The sequence below is a fragment of the Mizuhopecten yessoensis genome, unplaced genomic scaffold (assembly GCF_002113885.1).
Source record: "Mizuhopecten yessoensis strain PY_sf001 unplaced genomic scaffold, ASM211388v2 scaffold29, whole genome shotgun sequence".
In the NCBI taxonomy this organism is placed as follows: Eukaryota; Metazoa; Mollusca; class Bivalvia; order Pectinida; family Pectinidae; genus Mizuhopecten; species Mizuhopecten yessoensis.
Window position 1 is genome coordinate 821,391 of NW_018403342.1, and position 18,248 is coordinate 839,638.

The 18,248-nt window shown below is 35.4% G+C and overlaps 1 protein-coding gene across 1 annotated transcript in view; it reads right to left on the reverse strand.

Annotated features, from left to right (window-relative positions):
* LOC110445904 (lysosome-associated membrane glycoprotein 1-like) overlaps window positions 1-17,875 on the reverse strand; it is a 25,403-nt gene extending 7,528 nt beyond the window's left edge. The window contains exons 1-10 of the mRNA XM_021490800.1: window positions 17,786-17,875; window positions 17,527-17,610; window positions 10,038-10,153; window positions 7,813-8,017; window positions 6,727-6,909; window positions 5,433-5,674; window positions 4,418-4,628; window positions 3,407-3,571; window positions 2,317-2,492; window positions 1,111-1,342 (exon numbers count right to left, since the gene is read on the reverse strand). Of these exons, the coding sequence (XP_021346475.1) occupies window positions 1,111-1,342; window positions 2,317-2,492; window positions 3,407-3,571; window positions 4,418-4,628; window positions 5,433-5,674; window positions 6,727-6,909; window positions 7,813-8,017; window positions 10,038-10,153; window positions 17,527-17,584 (1,588 nt within the window). The 5' untranslated portion in view covers window positions 17,585-17,610; window positions 17,786-17,875. The remainder of the gene's footprint in view (window positions 1-1,110; window positions 1,343-2,316; window positions 2,493-3,406; window positions 3,572-4,417; window positions 4,629-5,432; window positions 5,675-6,726; window positions 6,910-7,812; window positions 8,018-10,037; window positions 10,154-17,526; window positions 17,611-17,785) is intronic.
* Between the last annotated feature and the right edge of the window lie 373 nt (window positions 17,876-18,248).

Below are 18,248 nucleotides of genomic sequence, written 5' to 3' on the forward strand. Positions count from 1 at the left end.
CAATTTGAAACCATCTACCTCCAAGGATAATTCTCACCAAGTAAAAATAATTTCCTACAGAAAGTTGTCAAAATATACCCAAAAGTGTTATTTCCCTATATAAACTATAGTAAACTTTACCCCCTCCCCAAGGGAGAACGGATAGCTCGGGGGTCCTGAAATTTACAATTTAAGTAAAGCCCCTGATGATCTTTCTTTCCACATAGAGAAAATCACTGTAGTACCTCTGAGTCTGGAGAAGAAGATTTTTGAAATATTGATTAATTTTCCCTTTGGGGCCCCGCCCTGGCCCCAGGGGTTGGGGTAGGAATCCCAATTTTACAATTTTGAAGCCTCATCTACCAAGGATGATTAAAAAAAATCCATCCACTGGTTCTTGAGAAGAAGCTGAAAATGTAAAAGTTTACGCACGACGGACGACGGATGACGGACGACGACGGACGAAAAGCGATTAGAATAGGTCACTTGAGCAAAGCTCAGGTGACCTAAAAAATAAACCTGACCTACCTACCTTAGTTTTTTTGCCAATGCAACCCTAAACAGACTATATATTTTTTTTGGCCTAAGCAAGCTTGCAATTTGATGAAAATGGATCTTAATATGATGTATAACTACAGAAATGGAGCTTAGCATAAACTTTAACAAAAGTCTAGGAAGTGGAATATACAGGACACAGCGATCTACATTGCAGTAGTCCTCACCTAGGAAGTGGAATATACAGAACACAGCGATCTACATTGTAGTAGTCCTCACCTAGGAAGTGGAATATACAGGACACAACGATCTACATTGCAGTAGTCCTCAAGGTATATCCACATATAAAGTTTGATGACTACTCTACTAATATAAGACTGATGAAGACAAACACAGTCTAACCAAAATGTCACACAGACCAAAAGAAAAAGCAAACACTGACTGATCCCTCCAATACCTTGTGAGGGTATTAAAACATAAAGACATGTACTATTTTATAATTGTGAATTTAATCTAAATACATCCCAATATTACAAACTTTATCATTTTAATGATAAAAACATTACTGATCATATCAATATCATAATAAAGCTTTTATATTTGAGAAAAAATAGTAAGTGTAATAAGTGTTCTTACCATTCGGGTTCTTAACACCTGCGAAAATATTGGGCTGCAGCTTATAGGACAGACGCAACTCCTCCAGGAAGAAGCTGTCGCTATCAGAAAGTTGACTTGCACTTCCACCACCATTGAATATCATTTCCATTGACCAATCTTCATAGAATACCACATTCAGCATCTGAGTGACGTTTCCACAGGTCCCTGTGGCCGTGTAGTTTTTCGGTATTCCAACAGTGACACTAGTGCTCTGGAATACACCAACACCAAACAATGGTATTTCTCCATATGTTCAATTGATAGCAGAAGCTTATCAAATACTCATTTAAGTTTTCTAATATTACTATAACATTTTTAATTGCTGACTGTGATATTTCTATGTTTTTTCCCAAAAACCTTAGGCCTATATAACTGCTAAAATATATTCATGTACATTTTTGTATGTACAAACACTTTGACATATCAAGAAAAAAATGTATTGGAGCAACTACCATCACAGCAAGAAAACAGTAAAACTGGAATAAACATTATTTGTTACATTTGAACATTTGACCTTCAAACTGAATGACAGTCCAACCTTGAATACTCAGACTCAAAATGGTATGTAACACAATATGCCTTGCAATGATACATATCCTTCATAAGTCAGAAGTTATGGCCAAGAATATGAACTTCATATTTGACCTCAATATGGCCTTGACCTTGGGTGAATAGACCCAAAAGTGGCATGCCGTGAGTACACTGCCTTTCAATCCCACATATATCACTCACATTTCATCAAGTTCTCTTCAGAAAGTAAGAAGTTATCACCAGAAAAATTACTTTGACTAATGACCGAAATATTACAACCGTTGTTTCCTAATTATGACAAATGTGGAATGCCACCAAACTGTTTTTTAAACAAATTTCTCCATGTATAATAAACAGCAGTGGGCGTGATGTCTACCATAACATGTATGTGATTCACCACTCTGCACCCGTGTAACAAACAGCAGTGGGCGTGATGTCTACCATAACATGTATGTGTTTCAGCACTGCCAACCTGTGTAATAACCATATGTGGGAGTGATATCATGTGTTTCTAGCTTCTGTATGGTAAACAAAAATCTTGTGGATTTTTTTTCTATACGCAGGAAAGCCTATGAGATACAATTCCTTTCATCTGTTAAGATATTTTTCTCACATTATATCAAGTTAAGTCATTCTATAAGATTATTAGCTCACAGTATTATCACTCTTGGTGTAGGGGATCACAAACTCCAGCCCAGCATCGAGGACAATACAGTTTCCAGGGACGGTATATTTATTTACTGGTGGAGATCCTGGGGCAGGGGTGACAGGTGCAGGTGTCGTAACTGGGGGCTCAGTCGTCACTGGTTTGTCTGCTGCACATTCCTCACCTGTAACCAATCAAGCACAAAATTTAATAAAATTGAGTGGATGATGATATGCATATAGTACAACAAAAGAAGAATATCCCTTTTTGAATAATCTATATAATGAATGATACAATATCTCCTACTGAAAACCATTCTTACTGAACAAAATTTTTCAAAATTTTAATTTTATACTAATTATTGAAACTATTCCCTAATTGATAAAAATCCTACATGTATACATTTCTATTTTATTTAACTGATATTCCTTGATATATTTCTTTTTTATTTAACTGATATTCCTAGATATATTTCTTTCTTATTTAACTGATGACTAACCGATATAATCCCTATACTTACAATAATGTTAGAGTTATCTCCCATACATACCAGGCATATCTGCCTCTACATTAATTTTGGCAGTCTTTTCCTTTTCAAGAGAAATAACAATTCTGAGATGGCAGCAATCATGTTATTAGCATAAAGCATAAACAACACCAGGTATGTCAAAAAATGATTTCAATTTTTCTCTAATGGGAAACCAAATTTTAAAATAAGACTTTAATTTTGAGAATACCCCTGTCAACATTTATACGCCTGTTAGCCAGAGAATAAGCTGGGTCTGCTGAATTTGCAGCATATTACTAGACATGTATGTTTTGATTAATGAATCTCAGCAATGAAGCTGAAGGCAAAAGTGTCGAAAATGAGACCAGTGGCTGTTCTTTATTTATTCTCCCTAGTGAAGGAGGGACAACTAAAATTAGACCTGCACTGTACTTACGTATTCCAGGGAAGCTGTACTGTATCTATACTCCTCAGAGAAGTAGGAGCTATCATCTCATTCACCCCTGAAGACACATTTGAACTCTTCCCATTCAAAGGTTGGAATAGTTCATTATCAAATTTCAAAATTGAATGAGCTGTACTATACTTACGCTCTCCAGTAAAGGAGGTTCCATTAACATTGAAAGCTTGGATGGCCACATCAGACATGGACAGTTTGCTGGTACCTAGGGGTACATCCACATTGGCTTTACATTTGTAGTAACCAGTGGGTTTGGACAGTGGAATAGAAGTGGGGAAATCTGCTTTCATGTCCGCTACAAAACAAGAAGGATGCTTTAAATGACTTTAACTTCTGCGAGTCTCTGTTTCACATCCGTTTTAGTGGAAATTGTTCATGTCTTTCGTTTGTTTTGATTTCTGTTGTACTCTTATATAAATATCCAGAAAACAATAGTTTCTGACCATAGCCATGTTTTCAGCGACCCCATATTTAATTTGAGGGCATTATGTCTATTGTCCTAATAACTTTTTCAATGAACCTCCTGTGATGTCATGTTTGAAAAGTCGTATTACACCAGTTAAATTTAATGATTAGAGGTCAAGAAGTCTTAATAGCTCACCTGGTCTTTCATTTTATGATAATTCAAAATATAGATGTCGAATGCAGCACATGTATGTCAAAAAAGTATGAAGAAAGCCATCCTTAAAATATTGTTTGTTTTACATCTTAAAAGTCATCACAATAGTTACATTTAACAACAAGAGGTCCAGGAGCTTTAACCCTTTCACCACTGTAGACCAAAATGGACTCATCCAGATAAATGCATGGTAGAGTCTACTAAAGTTACATAGTGGTGAAAGGGTTAATAGCTCTCTTGGTCTTCAATTTGAAATATGTTATATCATAAATTGTATGATAGGGCCATCCTTTAAAGACTGTTCATTTGCAGTTTCCCAACTGACTCATTTAAACTGGCACCTGATCAAACTTCCTTTTGGGACTTTAAATATTATTTTTCATTATTAAAAAAAGCGGTTAAATTTCAAATGGAGAAAAGTATTGAGAAAGCATTTTTCCTAGAAAACCTTTGGATATTGCAGCTTTGATAGGCAGAGAGTTTATCAGTGTTGTGATATGACAATTGTATAACGTTATGTACCATCTTTTGACTCTGGGAAGGTGGTGTTGTCTAGGTCCACATCCAGGGAGATGGTACTGATATCAACTATATCATTACTGGAGCTGAATGACATGCGCACCATCCTCATGGCTCCAGAACCTCCCCACGTCATACTAATTTCAGACTTCATACCCTCTGGACAACTTCCGTTCACCTTTGCATCAGCAGGAATTTTCAAGGGCACATTACTCTGTCAAAAGATATAAACATGGAGTTTCTCTACGTTTTATAAAACATCCTGCATTTTATTTAACATCCTGTATTTTATTTATTTTCAAATATTGGTAAATTGTTGAATGTTTTCCACACATTCTTATTTTAACTCATTCACCGATAAAGACAATTTAAATTCCAATTCAAAGGTAAGAATAGTTCATTATGAAATTTGTGGGGTGAATGAGTAAAAAAACATTTTACTCATACATTACTACTTTAAACATGATGTATTGTTTTTGGTGTCGAGTGGGTTGGTTGTGTTTTATTTTGTTAAGCGTCCTATTAACGGCTAAGGTAATTTAAGGACTCGGTATCGAGTAAGAGGTATAAATAAGACATCATGAGTGATGGAAATCCCCTCACATGAACATTGTGACATATGTAAGAGGAAATGAAGTCGCTAGAGCGATGACAAAAGTTTTTTCTAAAAATAGTAACAGTGACCTTGACCTTCAATGTAGAAGCCTGAAAAAGAGTACTTGTTCAAGGCATTGCCATACCAAACACTTGTATAATGTTTTATGATATTCCATTGAGTAATGAAGTCACTAGAGTGTTGACAAAAGTTTTTCTAAAAATAGTAACAGTGACCTTGACCTTCAATGTAGAAACCTGAAAGGAGTACTTGTTCAAGGCATTGCCATACCAAACACTTGTAAGAAGTTTCATGAAATTCCTTTTAGGAATGAAGTCACTAGAGCGTAACATATGTACATATGTGCGGAATCCTATATCCCCTCGAACTTTCGTTGCGAGGGGCTAATAAGTGGGTACTTACTGTGGTATTGTCCATTTTTGTGTATGTCACACTTATCTCGAAATCGCCTGCGACAATAATACAGGGGTCGGTTTTGTTGGGGTAGTAGTACATGGAAGCAGCAGATGGAGGAGCTGTGGTAGGGGCTTCTGTTGTTGGTTTCTCCGTTGTTGGTTTCTCAGTGGTCACATTTGGAGCGGCAGAAGTAACTGGTACTTCCGTAGTGGCTGTAGAGTTACTGGTATCAGCTTCACAAGGTGTACCTATTAAGTCAATCATTTTGATACTGTAGCAGCAGATATATAAATAGATGGACATTGAAAAAATATGTCCAATACAATGCAAGCATCGATATTTGATTTCTTATAATAGAGCTACCATCAACAGTGATATATTGAGGTGTAGCTGTAGTGGTGAAGACGAGCATTCTTGACATTGTAGTAGCAGGAATTATCTAAATATCCTCATATCATGATGTGATAGAAGAGTAAAGTGAACTTTCTACAGGTAACTTACCTGTAGGGATAAATTGTTTAATTTTCATGCAAAACTGGTAAAAAGATTGTTTTAACTATCTTTAGAAAGATTTGGAAAGAGTTAAAAAAAAGTTGAAAGGGCCTGTATTAATCACCCAAATATTTAAGCAATCAGATCAAATATTCTCAAGGGGTATGGCCGGAGTCACCCGAATATTTAAGCAATCAGATCAAATATTCTCAAAGGGTATGGCCGGAGTCCAGGGTTACTCCTTGTAATATGGTTGTGGTTGTTTCTTTAAGCACCAAATACCATATAGTGTTAGAGAGTGTGAAAAGTTATGACAGAAGGACAAACATCTAAGAGGCCGATGGGACTACAGGGGGTAATAAGCGAAGTGGGTATACCTTGATGTCAAATAAGTGTATAAATGGTTAAAGGGTGGAAATCTATCAATCCCCACAGCAGGACCAGACAAGGTCAATTCTTGCAGCATACGTTGCTATTGTGATTGTTTCTTCAGTGTGTTATTGGCAAAGCTGTCAAAACCTCTGTGAAATATTCCATCATTTCTGACTTATTTCTACATGACAGACAAGACTATATGAAAATGTGAACTTACTAAAGGACCAAATATATCAACAATCATTATATACTGAAATCCTTTTTTCGCAATATGCTTTTGCTTTCGGATTGTAGCACAAAACATATCACATCTTGTGTACTCAGCTCTAGAAGTTTGTTATACCTACAAAGCACATAATGCTACATTTTCATGATATTCGGTTCAGAAAAATATTTCAATTACTTATTGAAAGCCTTAATTGTCTTATCATACCTTCGCTGAAATCGCCGTTGGTGATGCCGAAGGCCTGGATCTGTGTCTTATCAACCTGCATATCCAATTGATAAGTGTTGTTAGCAGTCGCGGTGTTGAACATCAGTCGGAGGGGGCTGATGCAAGTGAAGGACTTATCATCAGCAGACAATGCAAGAGTCGAAGCCATGGTCAAAGTAGCAGCTGAAATGATAAAATGTATTATAGCAATACATGTTTATGATAAACTTATAGTTCCTGTTTCTAAGAAATAAGCAAAACTCCAAATACCTCTGCTTACCCTATTAGGAGAGTTCACAATATAATCAGTAAATGACTTATGGACACAGAAATGGTTTCAAGGGTAAAAAGAGGGTAATTCATGAATTGTAGTTTATGACACAACTATTAAGGTAAATTAAATTATACTAAGATTATATTAAGTACTGCACAAAAAAATTGTAGAAGTGATAATATTTACCTACATTCATTAAGTCTGGTTGTAAGCCTTTTAGATTAGTGATAAAAAAATATTTATACCAAGAGTGACCTTGACATTTGAGCAAATGCTTGGAAACACAAACTTATAACTAAGATATCAAAGTAATGATCATTTGTAACAATTCTTGTGAGGATACAATAATTATAGCTTTAGCCTTCTAAATTACCGACAATCATTCATTGACGGAATACAATAAATTTAGCCACTGAAATTACAGTAAAAATAGATAATGTTAGTAAGACATGCCCCTTCAGCAATCATCAAATAAGTGCTTACTGCTTAGACTATATAATATGGTGACCGACTTTGGTACCCTGAATATGATCTTATTCATATATTGTTTAAATTGTTTTACGAATACTAATGATATTATGTCTTTCGTTATAATAATTACATAGAACTGTACATTTTGGTGAAAATCTGCTAAGAAATGAAGCCACTGCAGTGGTAACAAAAACATGTTCTATTCGGGTTAAAGGGACTTTGGCCTTGATCATAACCTTAAACACCAGCTCATCATTCTCATGATTGATCTTATTTGTAGTAGTAGTAGTAGAAGGCCTTATTTCTTATAATCAAGAAGAAGCTACCAATATTATTCTTACTTGTGTTTCCGAATTCTGGTTTTTCAAACACGTTGAAGGGGACAAAGGTCAAGGTACCATCCATAGTGACCTTGTTGCTGTCCGTGATGAAGGTCAGTGACATGGTTATACCCTTATCAAAATCCACATTCAGAATACCTATACCACCATTAGTTGCACACTTGGATTTATTATTCACTACACCTGTAGTCCAATCAATTGAGTGCTGAAACAAAACAGACTTATTAATTTACCTGTTTATACATTTTCTGGGTTAAAATAAATACCCTACAAGATTTCCAGGCAATATAGATTGATTTTTTTCATCTAAAAAGTTTTTAAAAAACCAAGAGGCCCTGGGGCCTTAATAGCTCACCTGGTATTTTACTTTTAATTTAAAACCTGCTGAGTACCACACAGGTTTATTTAAGGAGTACAAGTAGTATGAGTTGCAAAAAGAACTACATGAAAATCTATTCCCACAATTAGGCCCAGCCCTCTTCCCCAAGGCGGTCACATCCTCCATCATGTATACACAATTTAGTCCTTTTGCCTATAGTCCTTTTGCCTATACATGTAGATGATCTATAACAAATTTGGTGACAATCCCGCTATTCACACAGAAAGGTTATGTTTTTAAAAGATTTCTCTTTATTTCCCCTATTGGGCCCCTACCCAGGGGAGAGTAAACACTCTTTTATAAAATTGAATCCCCTAGCCCTTCATTGGTAAAAAGGAAAGATTTTTTTATTTTTTTCCTCTCTTTCCCAGAATGGGCCTCAGATACACCCTTCTGCCGGAAAGGGGGGCCACAGCCTCTGTTTATACAAATCGCATCTTTTTACCCTATGCATGCTTCAGATCATACTTTGTTTAAATCCCTTCATATGTACAGGAGGGGAGAAAGTTTTTCTATTTCCTCTATTGGGCCCTGCCCCTCTGCCTCCAACAGAGCCGCACCCTCCGTATATATATATATACATATATATATATGAATCCGCCTGAAGAAGCCCTACACTGGTGATTAGAAAAGGAGTAAAATACTCAGAACTGAGCAAAANCTTCAAGCTCCTTTAAATTTGTTCCAAGATGCTCTAGAACAAATTAGTAGATCGAAATCCTTTTCTATTGCTTAAAAAGGGAATATTTTTAATGATTTACCATTCCAAAGATGATCTAGAACAAGTTAGGTTGAAATATCTTATCAGTTCAAAAGGAGAAGGATTTTCCATTGTTTCCTCTATTTTCCGTATTATGGGCACCAACCTTCTGCACCAAAAAAAGGGGCCCAGCCTCAGTTTATACAGATTTGATTCTTTTTTCTCTAATTAGCATGCTTCAGACCACATTTCATTTAAGTCCCTTCATTTGTACAAAAGGAGAAATAATTTCCTCTGTTTCCCTTATTGGGCTCTGCCCCTATAGCCCCCAGGGGGCTACACCTTCCATTTATACAAACTTGAGACACCTTTGTTCAAAGATGCTCCGGAACATATTTGGTCAAAATCCTTCCATTGATTTACCTATTTTCCCCCTACTTGGCCCTGCCCCTCTGCCCCCATGGGGGCCATAGCCTCTGTGTATACAAAATTGAGAACCCTTTGGCTAATGATGCTCCACACCAAATTTGGTCCCACTCCTTTGAGCCCTTCAGGCGAGCTAAAAAGTATTCTGCTCAAAGTAACAGACTGAAATTATACATGTATATTATTTTCCAAAGATGACAACATCCATGTATACAACAGCATGGTAACAAAATAAAGACCTTGGTGTAAATGTCATGCTGCTCAATCAACCTGGTTAAAACATCCCAGTTCTTAGTATATATTTGAGGCAAACATTAGATTGAGAAAATTATCATCCCATTAATACAATAACACTACACAGAACACATTGATCAATACACATGGGATAAAAGTGATGTCCTTTATCTAGGTATATGTTTATATATGCAAAAATAATAATTGAGTTTGATAATTTTGAACTTCCATGGGTCGGGACAAATATCATTTTAATTACAAGAATTCACAGTAAATCTGTTAATTGTTGACATTTTTACCTAATATGTCACAAAGAATTAAAGCAGAGTAAAAGAGAGTATGAATTTCAATGCAGAATATATTCTTAAATGTAAAATTAGATTTTTAAGGGGTTTTTTCCTCAAAAAGATATAGTCTTCAGGGAAAAATCTAAAAGCAAGACATGTATATCAAGTACCAGATATGAACTTAACTAAATTTACAAACCTTATCTCCTTCCCCTGAGTTGGGAGCTCCTGTTAAATCCATCTTTGTAACATCCCAATTCACTTTCAAACATGCTGTTTGGCCTTGTGGCACAAAATCCCATTCAACGGATGAAACTGAAAAAAAAATAATAGAATTATGTCAGTGTGACATTAAAGCCGCTCACCACTTTAAATTTATATATTTGCTTCAGTAACACGTTGAGCATCAGTATCTACTATAATACCTCAGATATGTCTTCTGTATTCTGCTAATTGAAAATCAGGTCATGTGATGATGTTGCCTTTGAAATTTCCAAAATCAATCACCTCTTAAATGATGCCTTAAAAACATTCTCCCTGTCCTCCTTTTTTTCACCCTCTTTAAGTGTGACGCATTGTTGTAATTTTCATTAATTAGCATTCTCCGGTGATGTGACATGAGCATTTACGTGCATAATGGCAATCGGTGAATGGATAATAAAGAATAGGTGCATTTTGTGCTTGTGAAATGAAGGATAAATAACAGTAGTGGGAAAACATGGATGGAGAAAAAGAGACATTGTACTCCCTTTATTTTTATTTATTTTTTTGATTCATAATAATAATAATTATTAATATATGTAGTGACTTTATTTACTGTCATTGAATATACAAAATCTCACAAATGTTCTTGGAATATATTTGAATATATTTCTCAATGCGACTTTACCAACGTAAGAGTTGTTTCCCTTACACCAGATTGGATAATATTTTGACACGGCGCGAATTATTGTCAAACAGCAGCGGCAGTTGTGTCATGTTCTTAAATTGTTACATTTTCATAAATAAATACACCAGAAAAAGCATTCTGTGTTACAGAAATGTTTGATAAGCATACACGGTTCACATATCGTCTCGTCTCAGAGCCACTACCGTTATCAACCTAAGCATGATATGTCATATTACGTTCCCGTTTGAAACATTAAAATAAAGGTTATACTTCATCACTCATACGGTTTATAAGTATATATATTTACTTCTTCCTTCTAAAGACAGTGTCAATGCTTGACAGTCTTCACATGTGCTTTCTCGAATCATATGTGTTTAACTTTCACACGCGTAAACCTCCTCATACCTCAATCCGAGTTGCTAAAACGCTCAAACCCAGTGCACAACCACCACAACACTCGCCGAATGCACCGGAGATAAACATTTTGTTTTCTGCAATTATTTAAAGTATCATGGATTATTATTTGGAGAAGAGTATCAGAAGACTTTAAGTAACCCAAAGGTGAGTGTCAGAGATTCTACTTTCTATTTACGATAACGAAACTATATAGCGGAAGCATGCACGACTGAATTATGCGCACGCAACCCGAATGGAAGTGGGTCTGTCATTTTGTTCTCTGGACAGAATCAATAAGCTGCTCGGCTCTCGCCAAGAGTGGCTTAAAAAGAACATTAATGAAGGTCCTAAAAGGACTCGAAGAAAGATTTCCAACTGTTTATAACAATTATGAATGCAGTCATAAATTAGGAAACTTATATATTATGGCACTGGCAACTTTTGAATATAAACAGTAATAATATGAGGAAAGCTTTTTAAAGTATTATTTGCAGGTTCATTAACACCACTTTCCAGCATACTTTAACTTGTTCCTCCCTGGGCATTTCTTGAAACTGCAAGAATGGAATTCTTGGAGGAATCAGTTTCTCTAGATCTGCAAGCAGTGTTTCGAGATTCGAGCACATCAGAAATAATTGTAAGCTTCAAATAATTTCTAATTCAAATCAGTTGTGTCTAGACGCCCCAATTTATCTTATCAACATACTGATCTTTGAGATTTTATTAGTAAAACCACCACAGTAGTAACTAAATACGGTTTGTATGAATACATACAGGAACCTGATCTAGAAATAAGGGACATATTCATAAGTCACTGTGACAATCAATTTACTGATAAATTGCGGAATTATGCATCATATGATTCAAGTCCAATAAAAGTATGATGTACAGTATTCACTTGCAAAGATTATTATAGGAGATTGAAATTTCCATTTCACAAATTGTTGTACAGCTTTGTAGCGGCCAATTTTGTGGAAAATTCAATATCTCTATAACTACTAAAATATCAGTGACAGAAAAATATGGGAGTTCAAATGTCCTCATATCACTCTTTCAATATTTCACAAATATCTCTTTACATATATATGCTTATGTTTGTATGTGGTTTAACATGCTTGTAACTTCTACTTGGTCATAGGTACATGTACCTTAAGTAAACACCACCAAAATGAAAGTGTATTTCTTCCAAATGAATGTTCTTTAAGCAGAAGACATGGAGGACCCCCCCCCCCCCCCCCCCCNAGAATAAGGAGAAGACACAGAGGAAACCCCCAGAATAAGGAGAAGACACAGAGGAAACCCCAAGAATAAGGAGAAGACACAGAGGAAACCCCCAGAAAAAGGGAGAAGACACAGAGGAAACCCCCAGAATTAGGAGAACCTACAGGGGATTCTTTATAAGTAATATAAGGAGGCCAGTAGATAGTCTAGTGGTAGGACGCCAGACTCATGACCGAAGGGTTGTGGGTTGGAGTCACTTCACGGCACTGTGTTGTATCTTTCAGCAAGATAAAAATGTACTTTACTCCGCTTGTTCCAGTCTACTCAGCTGTAAACTTGTTCCAGTCTACTCAGCTGTAAATGAGTATATGGTTGGGCAGTGCTAGAATTGTAGAATGCTAGCTGTGAGCGCCAAAATGGCAGCACCTATAACCACTGATAATAATTTGTGAACCGCTTTGAGACGACCTACGAAATAGGTTGTTGTGATAAAGCATTATATAAGAACCTCAAATTATCATTATTATTATTAATTTTAAGTAGAAATTTTCCTTACATCAACACTCGTAAGATGTGTAAAATAAATTTCTGTGTGTAACTTTTATTGTGTACAGGTATACAGTTGTACACAATCATGGATCACTGGTACAAACTTTAAATATGTGAACATTACACTTATAAGATAATCAAAAAACAGATAACACGCCTGAGGAGTGGTACTGAATAGGATTTATGCAAGTTACACAAATGTAAGGTGTATATACACGTCAACAGACACTTAATTTTAATAGTGAAACTTTTTATTTGAGATTTGTATTTTTTTTTCAGACAAGTCCTGAAAATTCTTTTCAAAATGTCCCATTACTAAGAGATATAGTTGGCTCCCAATGTGGGCAGTCCCAAAAGAAAAGAAGGAACTACACGGTGACCCAATTGTAAATGTCTGTCCAAAAACTAACGATCATGATCATCATTACGTCCCATACCAATACAATAATCTAGTGGTTATTCAGAATGTCTAAGTTTAAAATATAAAAATTATCAATCTGATGTATATATATGTCGGGTCTATGTTATGCAACAACACAAATTCTGTTGCCTGAACAAATTATTTCATATGATAATCTCAACATAGACTATTATTTTAGCATACACTTATGTACAATACAGTAACTGTTATACAAATTAAAGCCAAAACGGTACAAAAGACAGGTACGTACTGTACATACATTTACATTTTTTTGTTTTAAGACTTGCAAGGCATTAGCTTAATTACTGAATATATAGATAATTTTACACAATAAAACTTCAACATGTATGGAATTGTATATATTATGTACATATGATCATACATGTCATTTGAATATGAATTTCAATGTAAAGGACATTAATAGCATAGCATTTAAGCTGTATCTCAAATTTATGTATTTTACTGGATTTTAGTCTTACAAAAAACACCTCTGATTTAAATAAAGTTCTATAAATTTCTGAATGGTGTACTGCATGATTAAATCCATACTGACTAGTTATATAATTATCATGTGTATCTATATATATCATGTGTATCTATATATATCATGTGTATATAATTCTCACTTTAAATTTCATAAAATATATTCTAAAAACAGCATGTTTACTGCATTTGGTGAATATTATTCTGTCCTTGAGCCCAATTAAAGTGCCATTTCTTAATATAATAGAAAATCAGAATCACATGCTTATGAGATAAGGTGTATAAAGGAAGTATACCTATGAGCAACAGGTACACTTAGTTAGTACACCGATACAGCTCTGTGTCATAAAACGGGTCACGGGACTAAGCATTCTAATCACATGTCTGTTGATATAGGCGTACTACATAGTTCATCAATGTTGAAAGTGGTAGGTACGACAAACCAAAGCCAAGTACATAATACTTATCACATGACTGTACTACATACATACTTAATCAATTATGTACAAGAACATGTATATATACACAACAATCTAAAGCTAAGCTTGCTATGAATTTAATACTTCTTCAGAATGAAATACACTGAAGATTTAGATTGTTACATTTTCATTTACGAAACCAAATGTTCCGACTTTTTAAGTCTTTTTCACTACATTAGTATTAGTAGCATGAAAATCCGTTTCACTTCATCAATTAAGTCATTATTAGTGTATTTTATGGTATCATCTTGTGTTAGAAATCTGTATAGTTAGTGTATCACCGATGTCATCTTGTGTTATATATAGTGTATCATAGACATTATAATATCTTGTGTTCCAGGTATGGCCACATTGATGCTGTATGAAACTTTAAATGACATTACTGTTGACCTATTTGAGATATCTTGTTATTATCCAGACAGTATTGGCAAAATTGGTATTCATGATCATCCGCAGTATTAATATATTAAGGCTAAACAAGAGGCCTAGACCGGACGGTCACCTTTGCCCAAGGATGATCCTGGCCAAATTTGAATAAAATCCCTCCTATGGTACAGAATTCAAAGGAGAAGGATTTTAAAGATTTAAACCTCAAATTCCCTTTTTGAGCCCCGCCCCTCTGTACCCAAAGGGGCCACACCCATTGTTTATACAAAACTATGTCATCTTGGCCCAAGGCTGCTCATGATCAAGACCAAATTAGGATGAAATCCCTTAATCTCTATGGTAAAAGAAGGATTTTAAAGGTTTTACCTCTATTTCCCCTATTTGGACCCACCCCTCTGCCCGCAGGGGGGCCACACGTACAATTTATACAAATTTAGTCCCCTTGGCCTAAGGGTGCTCCAGACCAAATTTAGTCAAAATCTACTGGGCCGTTCAGGACAAGTAGTGTTTTAAAGGAAAAGTTGACGGACGGACAACGCCCCATTAAATAATATAAACTCACCAGTACTTTGGACCAGGTAAGCTAAAAGCTCTCTGGCCACTTACAATTGGGCACAATTTTTCTCTGGGCCTTTTCTTCACATGCCTATTTCTCTTGTGCTTTAATAATTTACCTTATCAAGTTGTTGAGCAAATTTGAAGTCAAAATTATTTTCCACTGCACATAAATACCTGCTCTACAACTGTATTGCGAAAATTCAGGAGTACAGGACTTATAACAACACAAAGTGACTGCAGGATATATTCTTGGTTTCCCAAAAATCCCCAAAAAGGAAGATAGAAAAGGAACCCCTTGATTCTGAACTAAAGGGATTATTCATGGGACACAGCAGGTCCTTATGTGACCATCAGGAACAATTTGAAACATCAAGATTTCTTGTAGATCCTGTATATATTTCATAAGACTGCATGACTGTAATTGTTAAGTGACAGAACACAAGAAGCAATAAGGCAACTTGCATATATTCAATTTGAAATAAAATAGAATAAAATATCACTCGCCAACTTTTTCAAATTTCCATGGGGGAGATTACACATGCTGAGAGTGAGAATCAAAAGCATTGATAGAATATTTTGTGTGTGCATATATACCTCCAGGTAAAAAATAACACTTCTAAATGGCATCTTTTCTGTTCTTTTTGATGAAATCATTAAATCTTAGAAACTAGGAGTAGTTTAGCAAATTCAATTGTTGAAAAAGCTCAATGTTCGGGTCCAAAATCGGGAGTCTCCCTCCAAAATAAGGAGGGTTAATTGGCAAGTATGAAATATTGGATTTAATGAGAAAAAAATGTTTTATGGTTTTGTAAATTCTAGTCTGCATGTTTAGACATTAAAACGACCCAGGAACATCTCAATGTTCTCATACAGGTACATGCAGTTGTTTTACTTTGAATTATTAGTTGTAATTTTCAACTTTTCTTAACGATTGGACCTTAGTTGTAGTTTGAAATAGCAAGAAATTTGAATATTCAAGGTGCGATTTATGGAAGTTTGACTGTAGTTGGTTCTGGAGAGAATTTGATTTTTGTATGTGCTTTTGTTAATGTTTAAATCCAATTAAAAATATGCTTCAAACCTTATTTCTTCTTTTTAACTTAATCTGGGTACCTTTTTCTTAACAGGAATATATATACGTCTAACTAAATAGTACTAATACACATGTATAAAAAATAACAGTTATCAAAGGATGAACTGTATATTCAACAAGCAAATTTGTGGAATTTATATTCCCCGCTTGCAGGACATATTGTACGTTAACATTATTGAGGTTAGGTTAAAACATATGAGTATCGTGCTGTTGAGACATAATGTATAGCTTGAAACTTGAAGAAAAAAAAAGCCCTATACCTCATTGATTATCCGTAAATGTGCATAAATTACATCGATTGGCAATCTCAGCATGAGTTGGATGTGCATTAGGAATTTGGTTGAAACATCTTAACAATATCTGCAGCAATTATCACACGAAAACCAAAGAGTGCCCGAGACGGGTGAAAAGACAGAGGAACACAAACATTGTTATCAAGTTGGAAGGAATTTGGCTGATATTTGCTAGAGTTATTAGTTAATATAGGGGCCATAACTCTGCCAAATGGAGTCCGATTAAAGTGGTTGTCAAACTTGGCCGAGCCCTTAAGCGTTGAACCCTGTTACTAAGTTTGAAGACAATTGGATAATATTTGGGAGAGTTATTGAACAGAAACGGCAGATAATGATGTTTTTCGTTATTCAAGGGGCCATAACTCTGACATATGGAGTCCGCTGAAAGTGGTCATTAAATTTGGCTGAGCCCATAAGGCATTTAACCCTGTGACCAATTCAAGTTTGAAGAAAATTGGTTAACATGTGTAGTAGTTATTGCATGGAAACGAAGTGCGGCAGATAATGACGTTTTTTCATTTTAAGGGCCCATAACTCTGCCAAATGGGGTTCGCTGAAAGTGGTCATCAAACTTAGCCGAGCCCTTAAGGCATTTAAACCTTTGACCAAGTTTGAAGAAAATCGGTTAATATTTGCTGTAGTTATTGCACAGAAACGAAGCGCGGCAGACACACAGACAGACAGACCCAAATAAATATCCCCCGTTTCGGTGAAAGCGGGGGAATCCGATAATAAGTATACAGTACTATTTGTGTGGGTGTTAGCTATAAAATACAGATTTAATTAGTCACACATGTACACCTGTAGAAAACTAAAATAACGTTACACCCTCTTCTCACATATTATGTCCATTATATCCATATCACAAGACATTTGTTTAGATATCCCAAAACATTCGCAATGACAATTCAATATTTACCAATAGAGAGACTCGATAGCAAAATGCATGCTATTCCAGTATACATGTAGGACCTCATCTTGACTGCTAGACCGCCGGTTCTATCTGCAACACAGTGAAATGATAAACAACCTAAATGGATATGAGCTGTCTGAAAATTATCAACAGCAAGTACTTTCGATATTTATACGTTTACAAAACATGAAAAATTCATAAACCAGTTTGAAACTAACTTACTGTTAAAGTATTCAGAAACGTAAGTAAAAGTGTTAGACTATACCTGTTTCTTCGACCAAACGCAATCACTTATTGACGAGCAGGCGGATGTCATATGACGATTTTGCATGTGACCTTCACATGTCAATACAAATTACGGAATCCGGAAGTGGAACGAAATAATACGGGTTCAATAAAATTGTACATTTTGAACTTAGTAAAGCATAATATATCTGTAACTTTGTACGAATTTTTAAACATATTGTTATAAATAAAATTGTATTGGTATTTATGCGTGAAAATATGTCCAAATATAAATTATTTGGTCGAAATAACCTTACGCTTCGTTCTTTTCCTGAACATATGTTTGAAAAGTATATTGATCCAGCTTGAATCCGAAAGTTACGGAATCTCTTGAGAGTGAAAATGAAACCAGCGATTGTTGCCGATGAGATGTTTCCTGAGGGAGCGGGGCCCTATATGGATATTGAGGAGGTAAGTATGTAGACTTATACAATTCATGTACT